This window comes from Triticum dicoccoides, chromosome 1A, assembly GCF_002162155.2.
Source record: "Triticum dicoccoides isolate Atlit2015 ecotype Zavitan chromosome 1A, WEW_v2.0, whole genome shotgun sequence".
NCBI lineage: Eukaryota > Viridiplantae > Streptophyta > Magnoliopsida > Poales > Poaceae > Triticum > Triticum dicoccoides.
The window spans coordinates 577,913,090-577,928,486 of NC_041380.1; the positions used below are offsets into that span (position 1 = coordinate 577,913,090).

General features: G+C 47.8%; 1 protein-coding gene across 1 annotated transcript; it reads left to right on the top strand.

Moving 5' to 3' along the window:
* The first annotated feature begins 552 nt into the window (after window positions 1–552).
* On the top strand, window positions 553–3,072 carry LOC119292049 (60S ribosomal protein L18a-like). Its single transcript, XM_037570884.1, has 4 exons — window positions 553–659; window positions 778–893; window positions 992–1,055; window positions 2,484–3,072. The coding sequence occupies exons 1-4, from the start codon at window positions 645–647 to the stop codon at window positions 2,823–2,825; spliced, it is 537 nt and encodes a 178-aa protein (XP_037426781.1). The 5' UTR covers window positions 553–644; the 3' UTR covers window positions 2,826–3,072.
* The last annotated feature ends 12,325 nt before the right edge of the window (window positions 3,073–15,397 follow it).

The following is a 15,397-nucleotide window of genomic DNA, read 5'->3' on the forward strand; positions in this document are numbered from 1 at the left end:
GTGACATAGCTCCAACTCAACTCCACTGTGAACCATGGAGGAGTGGTGGGCAGAGGTGGAGATCGTGACATGGTTGGGAAAAAGACGACAAGGTCAATGCGAGGGAGAGAGACACGCCGTATCATATTTCGATTACGCCGGATATCTTCAAAATCTGTTTTCAATAGGGTGGGATCTGTTACGGGGTTATCAAAATTCAAATTGCAGATCAATCTAGAAAACATGATTTAGCGCTAACTATTACCGTTGTTATCAGATGATTTTTTTTTGAAACTTATCAGATGACGTTACAGTAGCGTGAAGCAAAGACCTGAAAGTCACCCAGAAACAGAGGGTTTTGTTATTCTTAAAAAAAACAGAGGCTTTTGTTTTTAGGAAAGAAACAGAGGTAGTAAAAGGAAAAACAGAAACTAGCAGCAAAGAGGTTGGCAAATGACGGCCCAGTAACTAACAGGGACGGCCAATTTCGTCCGGCCCAAAGCAGCCCACTGAATCAGAGGGGCACGGAGCCCATAAACCACGGCCCGCTAGGGTTCCACGCCTCCCACACATAAATACTCGTCCGCCTCCTCTCCCTCCCCCGACGGCCGCCATCTCCTTAGGTTTCAGTTCTCCTCCGCCTCCGGTCTCGAGAGCTCGCCAGAATGGTCGCCCACAGGGTAAGCCCCTCTTCCCCTCCCTACCCCGCCGTCCTCCTCCTGGCCTCTCGATCCGCCGCGCAATCGATCTTTTCGTCGTGGGCTCGTGTCTGACCTCTCTGTGTTTGTTTTCGCGCAGTTCCACCAGTACCAGGTGGTGGGTCGCGCGCTGCCGACCCCCGGCGATGAGCAGCCCAAGATCTACCGCATGAAGCTCTGGGCCACCAACGAGGTCCGCGCCAAGTCCAAGTTCTGGTCAGTCTCCTTCCCCGACCGACCTCGCCGCGCCATGGCCTCGATCTACTTTGCCGGTTTCGTGGGGCTTATGTGATTGCTTGCTTGTTTGCGCGCAGGTACTTCCTGAGGAAGCTCAAGAAGGTGAAGAAGGCCAACGGCCAGATGCTCGCCATCAACGAGGTATATCACTCTCCTCTAGTAACCATGATCCGTGAATGCAACTTCCATAACTGTGCTGGCTGGTGCTAACTGCCGTAATATATCAGATCAGATTTGGTACCATGTTGGTATTGTATGCGGCGAAGTTGCTCGATTTTAGTTGCTGCATAGGGAAGATGTAACTAGCGTTGCAGTGTTCTAGCTTACCAAACGATATTAACAGCGTTTCTGTGGTTTGTGCCGAAGATGAGTGGTTTCTGCTTTAGGTCCTTTGTTCCTCATCTAGTTGTCCATGTATATTGGTCTCGGGCTCACTTGTATGCTGTAGGTTTAGTTCGTTTGTTCTGCAACATTGCTGAAGTAGGGCATTTCTGTCTAAATATAAATTGAATGGCCCATTCTCTGAAACAAATTTGTGACGCTCTATTCAGTTTGCTCTTGTTATGTTACAAGTACTCTGAGATTCACCCTGCTTTTGTTATGTTATTGCAAGTGTTTTTGGATTAACTCCATAAATGTTTTTTGTCTATTGCACACAAATAGCACTGCAAAATGTGCAAATATGCTGATTTGAAAATACTAGTACATGTTATTTCTAGCATTGAATACATGTAAAAAGTTAGAAAATATGCAAGTGTAACCATCAGTTAGGACAAACTCTGGATTTTCAATTTCTTGTCATGCTAACCTTTGTATAATCTGTAACTATAATTCAAGCTGTCCCAGTCATCTTTGCAGCAGTATCTATCCATCGAGAACTGAGGTTTGTGACAACTTGGTAGCAAAGCTGACAATGGCTGTTATGCTTGATGCCATTAGATTATATTTTCTTGTGGAGTCAAGTGCAACAGAGATTGTAAACTCTGGTACCAAGTTGCTGTGGACCACAATTCAAGATGGGTATGTACTGTCAGGAAGATCACCAGGATGGCTTGGCTCATAGTTAGGGTATATTAAGGTTTGGATGGCTAAGAAGGCCAGGAATAGACTGGTTAATGTTCTTGCTTAAAGAAAATAGATGTATCTAGCTTCTTCATAGAGCTGGTAGTAACATCAAATCAAAATGGTTCGGGATGTAATTCCTAAACATATATCCTACATGTTTCACTAACTGTTAATAGGTGGGAGAAATCTTTAGTGTCTTCCTGCCTTGAGTCATGTTAAAGTTAGTGAGGTTACCCAGTTATCTCCTATGCATATATAAATGTGGACCCCAGAACTTCTGTTATTTTACTCTAGCATTGTAAATGATTGTCAGTTGTTTGTTATGCTTTGATTCTAACTTATAGCTGGCTGGTGCTGACTTATTTTTGTTTGTTCCTTAGTTTTCATCTAGTTTTGTTACCTGCGTTATCCAATCCATGTAATTCTTCATGTATGGATGTACTTCATTGTCCTGTCTGCTTATTCTAACAAGTATATATGTTTGTGTATGTCTATCTCTGTCAGATCTTTGAGAAGAACCCCACCACCATCAAGAACTACGGCATCTGGCTGCGCTACCAGAGCAGGACCGGTTACCACAACATGTACAAGGAGTACCGCGACACGACCCTGAACGGCGGCGTGGAGCAGATGTACACGGAGATGGCGTCACGGCACCGCGTGCGTGCCCCCTGCATCCAGATCATCAAGACTGCGACGGTGGACTTCAAGCTGTGCAAGAGGGACAACACGAAGCAGTTCCACAACTCCAAGATCAAGTTCCCGCTGGTGTACCAGAAGGTTCGCCCACCCACCCGCAAGCTCAAGACCACCTACAAGGCGACGAGGCCCAACCTGTTCATGTGAGCGGGTCCCTACTCTACTCTACTGGTCTGTGTGTTTTAGCGTGTAAGAGTTTGAAGATTTTTGCATGTGGAAGTTTTGGTTAAGCACTTTGATGTTTTCAGTCACTAAGGATGATGCTGCTTTGATGCAACTCTTGACTTTGTTTCGTATTAGTAATGCGCAGCAGATCCATCAACTGCTAGCCCTCAGCTGCTATGTTTTGGTTTGGTCTGCTTTCATATGCAGATGAGAAGTCTGATGCCTGAAATTATTCCGTGCGCCCACCCTTTTCGGGCTGGTTGTTAGCGAATGTAGACTGAAATGAGTTATGAAACGCATTAAAACTTGCATCTGATTCAGGAACTTGTCTATACACATCTTATTTGTGTACAGGTTTAGCTGCTCCACCCCCATAATTGAATTCTAAAAAAAACTGGAGAGCTCCAAATTTCTTCATTTCAAGGATAAATAGGCATGGTCAAACATTTCATTTCAGGAATAAATTCGTGCTCGGTGACCCACCCCTGCTCGTTCTTACTTTTCATCATCGCCATTGATCAGCTCCAAAGAATTCTTGAGGTTGCTATGATAGAGGGGCTCCTCCATAAAGTTAGGGGAAGGGGAGCCATGATCAGGACCTCTCTCTACGCGGATGACGCGACCGTCTTCTTGGCCATAATAAGAAGAGATGTGGACAACCTTCCAAACATTTTGAGGGGCTTCGGGGAGGTCACGGGTCTATGCATCAATTTCCACAAGAGCTCGTTTGTGCCCATTCGTTGCACCCACCTCGCCTAACCGAAGGATTGGCGGCTAGAAGGTCTTCCTTCCCTTTGCAATACCTGGGCCTCCCTCTCAGTTTCGCAACTATAGTTGGTGGATCTTTAGTTTTTAGTGGACAAGGTTGCAAGCAAGCTAACAACTTATGAGGGCCAAAGCATCACCACCATTGGACGGACGGCTCTTGTCAAGTCCGTGATCACCTCCTAGATGGTCTACCCCGCCACACCGTTGGTCATCCCGCCAACCATCCTTCTCAATGTAAACAAGCTTGAGAGAGCTTTCCTATGGTCCAGGTCGGACAAGACGACGGGGCAAATCGCAAGGTAAATTGGGAGATTGTCTGCCGTCCACTCCAATATAGGGGACTCGGGGTTCTCAACACCAACAAGTTTACGCATGGTCTCCGGTTGTGATGGCCGTGGTATAAATGGAATGAGCCTGCCAAGATGTGGGTGGGGATGGGGAACCCATGTGACGAGGAGGACCTAATTTTTTTCTATGCTTCCACCACCATCATCGTTGGTAAAGGTGCGAAGACCCCCTTCTGGGACTCTCCTTGGCTTTTTGGGCGCAAGCCAAAAGACATTGCCCCGCTCATTCACGAAGCATCCAAGAGAAAGAATTAGAAGGTTCGGGAGGCCCTCAAGCACAATGCTTGGATTTTCAAGATCAAACCTCCTGCCAACGTCTCCGCGGAGCACATCACACAGTTCTTCACCCTTTGATCACTCTTGCATGAGGTCCAACTCGATGAGCTCACCAAGGATGACATCCTGTGGAAACATATGGCTAGCGAGCTCTACTCGGCAGCTTCCTCATACAAGGCGCAATTCCTAGGGATGGTTCTCTCACTCATGGACAAAATGATTTGGAAGGCTTGGGCTCCTTCAAAAGCCAACTTCTTTGCATAGTTGGCTCTACAAGATAGAATCTGGACCGCGGATAGATTGGTGAAGCGTGGGTGGCCCAACTATGATTTTTGCCCTCTTTGCAAGGGAGTGCAAGAATGTGGGGCTCACCTGTTCTAAAAATGCCGCTACACCCGAAAGCTTTGGTCCTTGGTCATTGACAAATACCACATTCTCGGGCTTGGCATAACCGTTTGGTCCTTGTTCGACTCGGTTGAGGCTTGGCGGGCAAATACTTACGACAACGACACACAAAACCAACTGGCCAAGGTGTCCCTCGCCATACTTGTTTCGTGGACTATCTCGAACGTGCGAAACGCAAGAGTCTTGAAGCAGAAGAGCGCACCACCGGTAATATTGCTTGCCTCCATCGCGACCGATGCCAACCTTTGGATCATTGCCGGTGCGAAAAAACTAGGGTCCATAATTTTGCGAGAGTAATCTTACGTCGTCTATTTAGGTTACTTGTAACAAACTCTATTTCTCTCTTATTTACTTGACGAGGCAAAACTTTTGCCTCTGTTTAAAAAAAGACTCGCTAGGGTTTCAATCTAAGCTTAGTTTCATCCGTTAAGATATGGGAGCATCAATTCAACCCATCTCGACAAGCTAAAAGCCTCGCGGTCAGAGCACCAGAAGGCGATGGCCTATCCGACACTATCATCCCCAACAGGTTGACGATGGCGTTGTTTGCCATGCTATGCATGTTTGTTCGACCACAAAGGCGCCCCACCATTCTACTTAACTAGATGATGCCCCGCGCGTTGCAGCGGGCCTAGTAGTGCAAATACTATGTATGAACAATATAGCATCATGACAAAGAGAGTATGTCTTAGCCTTTCCTTCAAGATTTGCATTCCTGGTCCCTTTTTGATCAAGTTGATAGTTATTGTACGATGAAAGGTACATAGAGCAAAACTTCGGATGACATGTGGCAATAGGAATCACATAAGGGGGTGGTTTGGTTGGTATTCTACTTGCCATCCTGGTGTCTCCTATTCTAAACTACTTGAACTACTAATGTAGGGGGCATATGTTCATGTCAATGTCTACCCAAATCACATTCAAATATATCTGAAAGTCACACCAAATTCTGATATAAATAGAGAGGGAGGACGAAGGCAAAAATTGGGATAAACGATGAAACAAATGTTGTGGCCATAGCATATCGATCAACAAAGACAACTCTTTTGGCTCCATCTAGTAATGTTCTTCAATACAAAAGTGATGCCACATTTATCAGAGAACAGCCCATATGTGCGAAACTTTGTGATATTAATATAAGAAAGGTCAAATCAGCCGATGAAAGATTTCATTGTATCTTATTCTTTTAGCTCATGCAAACCTGACAGAAATGAGCAGCTTGAAGCCTTAATCACAGAACAATCTCTATGTAAGCTGAAACAACCCGACAAATGCTTCCATCTCCATAATATTCATTTACCTCAATCATCCAATAAAATATCACTCACCGCATTTTCAGTCAACTAACTGATGTCTAGAATAAATGTGAAGCATGGAGTAAAAATAAAATGGTGTTGAGAAAGAAAGAGATCAATTATACCTAGGCTCAAATCAGCTCACAAAAGACTTCTCTCCACATTATTCTTCAGTTATCCCAAGACTGGATAGTAAATAGCGGCTGCAAAGTAACTCCTAGTAGCTCAATAAAAATCCAATTAACTAAGTCTCCTTAGAGTGATAGAATTTCCATTTCCTTAATCTGATATTAACCATTTCTGCCAGCTTAAAATTTCTGAAAAGCACAAACGGTACTAAAATTCTCGGAACACAAACTATACCAAAATTCTTACCAGATACAATTTGCGTTTTCATAAACAGAGATTAATCAACACCATTACCTGTAATAAATCTCGAGATACAAAATATCCGCACAAATGATGAGCCCAAAGCAAAAGCAAATCCAAGTCTTCATCTCTGCATTAAAATATTAGGGGTCAATATGAGTGACATAAGCATCCATAATTTAATAGACATGGGTGTAGTGGCGAACATGAATAAGCAGATTGAATTCATGATGGATACACACCAAATTCTAGCACTTGTGTCAGCAATTGTTTCTGCTAAATGTGAAAGAAGAAGAATAAATATCTGCTCTCAAACACAACGGGTGCAGAATTAGCCCTAGAAGACAATGTGTTGAGTCATAGTACTTGCTCTATGTACACAAGAATCTGAGAAGAAACCTGTAAGAACATGATGAGTTTTCGGGACTTAACAATTCCATGTGAACAGGGTACGACCACATGTTGGAAATAGAACGTGGAACTACTCCAAAGAAGTGGGAGGGGAAGTGCTAGATACTGCTGCCTACATCATATACACCATCAAAAGCGGCAGTATGAAAATTATGAAAAAAACATACTTTGTCTAACTTATGAATTGCTAACTGCTAGGCAACAACATACCTGGAAGTAAATAGAAATACAGACGGTGTAGAAATATCACATATGCTTTGATTCTGCAAAAAAAACAATGGACAGCATTAGAAATACCATTTTTTTTTACTAAACTAACATATATGTGTATGTAAGTGAGAGATATATAGAGAAAGATACAGAGTTGCACGTCATAAATGGTAAGCTTCATCTGTTTATTTCTTCAAGAACACTAAAGAAAACAAATGAAGAGAATTTTTTTCACCATCTAGTGCTTCGGATTAAAACTAATTGGATTGGAAACATGATCACAAATCCGTCGTATCTTGAAAAATGCTTGCCAGCATTGCTGGAGACCGGACTTGCTGCCCCGGAGGAAGTGGCTGGAGACGGAATAGAGCTTTCTTCTAAAAAAAGTTTGCCTGCCACACACGAATCAGAGCTTGCAACCCAGGCTAACTGAACAAAATCACTCATATCTGGAGAGAAATAGAGGAAGGAGAGCCCCCGCCTTTGGTGCAGGTTTGTGGAGGGAGGACACTGACAGTGGCGCGTGCGGCTCATCGGGAGCTCTGGTCGACACCGGGGCGCAGGGCATTGGTCCGCGGATTATAGAATGCCCACGGAATTGGCCTCCCCCTGCACATCAGCTAAAGTGGTCGATGAACGAACGAACACGTGGTCAAAGAGGGTCGCCGGAGCGGCATCACACGCAGGGGGTCACCGGGTGGCTCACCGAGGTCACATGTGGCGGCACCAATGGGGACGCCGGGTAGCGAGGTCGGGCGACGTCGCCGGGATCGTGAGCGGCTCATCGGGGTCAAACTGTATGTCGTGCTTGGATCACCAGGGGTCGCTTGGCACTTCGGCAGCGTCGCTATGCCTCACTGGGTTACTCTCCAGGAGGGTTCGAGTACTGGATGCACATGACCTGTTTGTGTGCATAGTAGATTGACTCTTCAGTTTTTTTTATCATAACAAAGGACGATTAGATTGACTCTTCAGTTACAGAAGGTGGAAGGGCAAAGGAATGGACGATTAGAAATTAGGCGTGGGAACAAATACAAATGGCTCGGTTCACACATCTGGAAGAGGTGACGTGGTTGCATGTGCATGTGAGGGTGATGTCAACCAATCAGAAGCTTGCTGATGTGTATAGCTTGCATGTGTAGAGAAATAGGTTAGTTATTATAGATATACAGAAAAAGAAGGCCGTTTGGATGGCCGCAGGTGCCAAAGAGTTGCCCCAAGAGTAATCATCTCTTCTTTTTTGTTAATCTCTGGGTGTGTTGTAATACAAATAGACTCTATTCTTCTCTCAATTAACAAACGATGCAAATCTTTTGCCTTTGTTTTCTTGAAGAAGAAAAAACATCTGCACACCAGATGGTTTTGCTGCTTTGAGCTCTGCACGGCCATCCCTGGCTTGGCTACCACACCGGAATTGAATTGAATTGAAGTGTCCACCTTCGGGCCCAAGCCCCGATCCACCTGTATCCCAACACCAAGGAGGCAAGGACCAAGATGCTTTTTTCAACGACAGGTTGTGTGCCATGCATGGACTTTGTAATTGTGTGCGCGCGCGCTGGCCCATGGCGCGGTGAGTGCGCTCGCAGAAAAACAGTGCAACTCCATTGTCATCTGCCTGCCCTTTGGCAGAAAAACTGTTGAACTCGTAGCTCATGTGCCTCTCCTTTCTGATTTTTTCTCCTCATCTGCCTCAGCGAACCGTGGCTGGCAATCGCATCGCGTTGCATCTCGCATGTGACCGCGGCAGATTAGAGCATCTCCACTAGCGTTCCCAAGAAGCGCCCTAGGTCATTTTTTGAGCGCCGACGGGCAAAAAAAGTCTCAGTCATCCCCAAGTCGTTATTTTTCGCCGGCAAAAGTAAAAGTTAGCGCCGGCGGTCTCATGCCACACCCAGCGCACCGGGGGGCTCCTGGGGGCCTAAATCGCCGTTTTGTGGGCCAACGCCTCTCCCCTGTCCACTCATTTTTCCTCATCACCCACGTGATCCCTCCTCTTCCTCTTCCTCCACGCAGACAGAGCTCTCTCCTCTCTCTCCCTCCCCGCCGACTGGCACGGCCGCCGTGCTCCGGCCGCCCGGCCGTCTCAGCCTCGTCGTCGGAGGTACTCGCGCTCGCGCCGACGCTGGCCTGCTTCTCATCACCCAGCACATCACCGCCGACCGCTCCTCACGCTCGTCCCCGCCCCTGCTAGCCTCGATCCGGCCGCGCGCCGGGCCCGCGAGCGTCACCACGACTGGAACACCGGGCACGCGGGGCAAGAGGATAAAGCGTCGACAGTCGAGCTCGCGGACCGCGGCGGTGCGCGGGTCCGCCATGCGCGCATGTTCCGGTGAGGTGGCCGCGGCGGGGGCACTGAGCGTCGGTGCTCTTCCTCATGGCCGCCTCCAAGGTCCTCCCCGTCTGCCTCTGCCTTCCCCTCGCAGCTGTCTCTTCCCTCTCGTCTGCTCTCTCTCTCTCTCTCTCTCTCTCTCTCTCTCTCTCTCTCTCTCTCTCTCTCTCTCTCACCCGAGCGTGTCTGAAAGCGCCGCCGTGCACTGCTGCGGCCATAGCCACCGCCTCGCCTCCCCGACGCATCCCAGAGATCCACCTCGACCTACTCTTCCTCCTCACCGCGCCAAGTGAGCCGGGAAGCTCTGCTTCGTCCTCGGCGTCGTCTTCTTCACCCTCCGGCACCCGAGATCGCCATCGCCGTTATGTCGTCGTCCGTGCTCATCCCGCCATGCACAGCTGCCCGTCGTGCTCCGTTGGGTCGCTAGCTACCCGCAACACGGCCGCCGCTCCGCCCGTCGCTGCCGTCGCTACACCCCATGTCGGCGGCTGCAACGACCACTGTTGGACGCGCCGCACTGCGGGCGTTCTAGCGAACCCACCCGCGTGACCATCCGTGGCCGGAAACGGCCGGCCGGCCGGTGATCGCATCTCGCGCCGTTCCCGCGCTTGGTGCTGCTCCGATGGCTCGTTGCTGCCGGGGGGGCCAACGACTGAAAGAAATTTCAGCCCCAGGCTTAAATTCTCGCCGGCAGCCCCCCAAGCGGCCAAAAAAAGCCTCCTAGGGGTGCCAACGGCTGGAGATGCTTTTAGGTGTGCCATTTGCCTGCTGGATCCTTCGCAGCCTAGCCTACCTATTTTTAGCTAAGGTAGCGTTGCTTTGAGAGAGGACAAATGTAATGATTTGCCAAGAAAAGAAGAGGGGAATGATTGCTCTTCCTTTGGGGAAAAGGGTAAAAAGAAGGTCGAGACGCATGGTCGGTTGGCTGCTCATTATGTATGCAATGGAGATACGTATGCAATCATTCTCGTGTCAAAAGCGTCCTTATACTATCTTATATTATGGGACAGAGGGAGTAGTTCACTAATCTGTGCATAACAAATTCCAGACACGATCTAGTGCTTCTGTTATATCGCAACTCTGATCCCCCATCATCCGGCCATCAGTGGATCTATTCGATAATGATACCCCTCAGGACTCGGGACAGCGTATCTTCAGACAAACGTGTATAAAAATCCTGCACGAGCAACAATTTATTCAGTAGCAAACGGACATCAGGAGAATGCTACAAGAGTGATAGTTGTCATCATGGTTGCTGATCGATCGAGCTCATCGCTTTCCGCTCGTTTAGCGCAGCGAAATTCCCTGGCTTGACCACACTGATCAAGCAGGACCATGTGGATATGTTCCTCTGTTGTCATCGACAGGGACTCACTAACACTCTAACAGACCCTTCCATTAGCGGCAACTACTGCTGCTGCAAACCTTCCGTTTGTCTGACAACAATGCATGCAGCTGCGTCAGCAAATACGTACTCCCTCAGATCTGGATCCCAGGTTTCGTTACAACGACATTGCAAGCAAATGTACTTGGATTAATGCTCTTGTTCTCTAGTTGGAAGTTTGTTCTAATTGGAATGGTGATAGTGGCATGGAGGATGCAAGGCTGCTCCCCAGGGCCCAAGCCACCACGCTTTTTGCAGCAACAGTTTGTGTGGCATGGACTTTGCAATTGTGTGTGTGCTGGGCTGCTGGCCCATGGCGTGATGACTGGTGAGTGCACTTGCAGAAAAAAAATCCAACTCATACACAGCCCCTCCATCATTTCATGTCACCGTCCTTTCTCAATGCATGTTTCCTCCTCTCTCTGCATGACCGACCGTGGCTGGCAAACGCATCGCCTGTGACCGCGGCAGGTTACGTGCACTGCACCATTATAGTGTCAAAAAACCCTCTTACATTATGGGACGGAGGGAGCGATAGATTCTTGGTAACCTAGCCTAGCTAAGATAGCATTGCTTTGAGACTTGAGAGCGGACTAATGTAATGATTTGCTCCTACTTTGGACAAGAGGCTAAAAAGAAGGCCAAGTTGGTCGGTCGGTTGCTCATTAGTCATCAGTACAAGAGATCAAGATAGATCGATCGATGCCATCATCCTATCTTAATCTATCTCTGTTAATTTGATCATACACTGTTATGTTAGAAAAACATCCAGTGCTCCTGCTACCTCTCCAGCGCACGTAAACCCCATCATTCGGCTATCAGTGGATCTGCTATCTCCACATCACGACATCAGGACAACATATCAGGCAAACGTGCATACTACAGTATAATTCTGCAAGAGAGACACGACACAGGGTGCTACAAGAGTGTGCGTGAGGTGAGATGCCATCATCATCATGGATGTTGATCGATCGAGCTCGTCGCTTTTCCGTTTGGTTAGCGCAGCAGCGAGATTCTCTGACTTGACCACACACACTAATTAAGCAGGACCACGTGTATATGCGTGTCTGTGTCTGACAGGAACTCACTAACAGATCCTTCCATTAGCAACCACCACGAGCCTTTGGGCCATGCAGCTTCCATGCATTGTCAGCAAATCCTCTTCAACTCCCGCTGAAGAGAGCTTTTGCTTTATTCTTCTTTTAATCTAGTCTAATCTCCAATCTCCATGCAAGATCAGTCACATGATCGACCTGCCTAAAAGGCGATCCACGGTGGCACCATCGCCATCTTGCACCATGACAAACACGCAAGGATGGCTGGACCCTGTAGCTAGCATGGAGTCGTTGGGAGACCGGGACGAGAGAAGATGGCCCGCTGTTTAAGCAATCTGAGCTGCTCCATTGCCAAGATCTGGATCTCAGCCTCTCAGGTAGGTTTTCGTCGCAACCAACATCGCAAGCAAGGGCTGCAAATGTACTTGTTCTCTCCGTCTTAAACATGATTCTTTTTTTTCCAGATGATAGTTCTTTTTTTTGAAAAACAAGGGCAAAAGCTTTCCCACTTTTTTCATCGATTAACAAAGAAGTTTAGACATGAAAGTAACAACACCCAAAGGCGGTGTAAACAGCAAGGACTTACGCTCGCGGGATGATGTGACTCAAGTGCTTGGCTCCGGCTGTGGACCACTCTCTGACCTTCTTTTCTCTTTTGATGAAGTCTGCACTGGGCTCATGGAGGATCTTGATTCATTAAAAAAGGAAGAAGAGAGTTGTCTGGTTAATTAGCAAAAAATCAGGCAAAAACCATAACAACACGCTGGCAAAGACAATGGGCACGACCGAGCAAGCTATCCGCACGAATACACATGCCGTGTGGGAGAAAAAGGTCATCAAGGTTGTAATCTGGTGTCATCGTAATCACTCCTCTGCGAGTCAACGACTCCGATTCCACCATCGACGACCACCAAAGGAGTTCTTGCCGCAATAGGCACCGAGGCCCATGCTGGCCTATGCCAACCAGTCAACCATCCACGTCTCAGCTCCGACTCTTTCAATGAGCATTGTAGGACATACACACTGAATCTGCGTCGAGCAAGCACTGGAACCATCCACTCTTCTTGTGTCATCATTGTCGAAGGCTCCTCCTCACCAGCTCCAACTTCACAAAGACATGGTAAGGCACGACGGTCCTCTGGATGCAGCCATCGTCACCTAACAAGAGACCGCCCTACACCGCTCAAGGGTCACCGCCCTAGTACCCCCGCAACGAGCAACGGTAGAACCTGCAAACCAAGACCACTTCAAGATGATGCCTCCGGGGAGGACCACGACACAAGAGCCCTCCGGGAAGGACCACGACACAGGAGCTCCGCCATCACATGTTCCAGGAACCTGGAACTAGGGTTTCCCCCGGAGTGCGAGAGAGAGGCGTGGCCCATCGAGCAACGACACCTCCAAGAAATGTGCGAGGCCCACAAACGTCGCCACCGTTGGCTTCGGCTAGAACCAGAGCAGGCTTTTGCCCCGAACCACCATAGGAAATCCTCCCCTCAAACCGATTGACGAGGCCCATTGCCGCCTGAACCACCACCCACTGCACCACCGGAGCCCAGAGCTACTCCATCGCTCCGGTAGGAGCCACATCCGGATACACCCGGTTATATCCGACACCCCAAACAGTAGCATTAGCCATTGTTCCGTTGTTTTTCTTTGGCTTTTTTGTTAATCTTGGCAATAATGATAGGGGTGGCATTGTAGGGTGTCATGGCTTTGCCCAAGTGTGAATGTTGAAGCTTGTGAGACCTAACTAATCTCAGATCATAGACCATATACGTATGGAGAAGCAACACCTTGAAGAGAATGCAATCGGCGGCCTCCGGTTCCCTCTTCCATAGTTGATAATGTCTACAGTTTGGCCGCCAATTTCCTTTTTGGAGTTGTTCGGCCGTCCAAACTCTGTACTGAAAAATAAGGCAAAACAACGAATTTGCATTTTGGCGGGACCCAATTCTTGCAAATAACCAGCCTCGTGACCGTGGAAATAGTGCCTTCGAATTGCGTATGGTAAGCTGATGAAAGAGTAATTGCCACTGGAACTACAGTAAGCTAGACAGCTAGTGGCATGGAGGATGCAAAAGGCTTCTCCCCAGGGCCCAAGCCACCACGCTTTTTTCAACAACAGTGTGTGTGGCATGGACTGTGTGTGTGTGCGGGCGCTGGCCCATGGTCTCATGAGTGCACTTGCAGAAAAAAAAACATGGAACTCGTACATGGCCTCTCCATCATGTGCCTGTCCTTTCTGAATTTTTCTTGTCATCAGCCTGAACGTACCGTGGCAATTGCAGGTTACATGCACCGTTGGTTGCCTGCTGGATTCTTAGCAGCCTATGCGATCTAGCTAAGGTACCATTTGCTTTGAGAGGACTAATGTAATGATGTGCTTCTACTTTGGAGAAAAGGCTGAAAAGAAGGCCAAGATGCATGGTCGGTCGGTTGCTCATTATTCATTCCAGTACAAAGGATCAAGACATGCCATCATTCTATCTTAATCTATTATTCCCCAAGTTTCATAATATAAGAGTATTTTTGACACTACACCGCATATACTCTGCTCCTGTTATCTCTCACACAAAGTGTACGTAAACCCCCATCATTCGGCTATCAGTGGATCTGATATCTGATAGGATGGCCATTGTTAGAGCATAGCGCGGCGAAATTCTCTGCCTTGACCACACTAAGCAGGACCACGTATATACGCCTGTCTGTGTCTGACAGCGACTCACTAACAGATCCTTCCATTAGAGCAGGTACAATGGTACGCCTCATGACAAAAAATAATTTAAGGCATCTACATTTATTTTTTCTCCCCAATGCATGCTACCATTAGTGGTCCTCATTAAGAAATAGAAAATAAAGACTCTAGTACACATGCATCTCTACTTTCACTTCAATCTTTTCAGCATTTGTCATCGGACCACACTTTTTCTTTTTAAGCACCCGCCTCCTGGAGAGGATCCCGATTCCCTATCCGAACCTACTTTACGTCATATCCGATCCTACATGGCATGCGAGGCATCACCTTGAGGCTATGCATTGTACATGCCCTTACCAACTACTACGAACCTTTTGGCCATGCAGCAACTTCCATTGTCAGCAAATTCTTTTCAACCCCCGCGCGGAGCAGAGCTTTCGCTTTAACCCTTCTTTAATCTAATCTCCATGCAAAACCGGTCACACATGATCGACCTGCCTAAAGCCAAAGGTGATCCACGTACGTACGATGGCTCCTCTTCATCAGACAGCCAGGCATCTTGCACGGATGGATGGATGGGTTGCCATGGATGCAGAGGGAGGGAGCTAGGTAGGTCAGCTAGCATGGAGTCGTTGGGAGACCAGTTGACACGACACAGGGAGGGGATGGCTGGACCTTAGAACTCACTGGCTCCTGCTAGGCAACGTTCGGTTTGCGGCGCTGATGGTGGTGTCTATATCGATCATTAGCCCGATGTTTAAGCAACCTGAAGAACTGCTCCACTGCCAAGATCGGGATCCAACCTTTTTTTGTCGCGACATCGGAAGCAAATGGGCTGCAAATGATCTTGAATGCACATGTTCTCTCTAGTTCAAAGTCCGTTATGATCCGGGCGATCGAACTTCACGGCGTGCGCTCTTAATCCGATCGACGCAGGGATGAAATGGTCACATCCGCAAGGTCATATCTGAACACAATCAGTGAACTTTGTGTTTTTCTAGGAACAA

Excerpts from the sequence above, each read along its gene's own strand:
- LOC119292049 (XM_037570884.1), top strand. Across the intron at positions 894-991 it reads CGCGCCAAGTCCAAGTTCTG|GTACTTCCTGAGGAAGCTCA; the intron begins GTCAGTCTCCTT and ends GTTTGCGCGCAG. Across the intron at positions 1,056-2,483 it reads AGATGCTCGCCATCAACGAG|ATCTTTGAGAAGAACCCCAC; the intron begins GTATATCACTCT and ends TATCTCTGTCAG.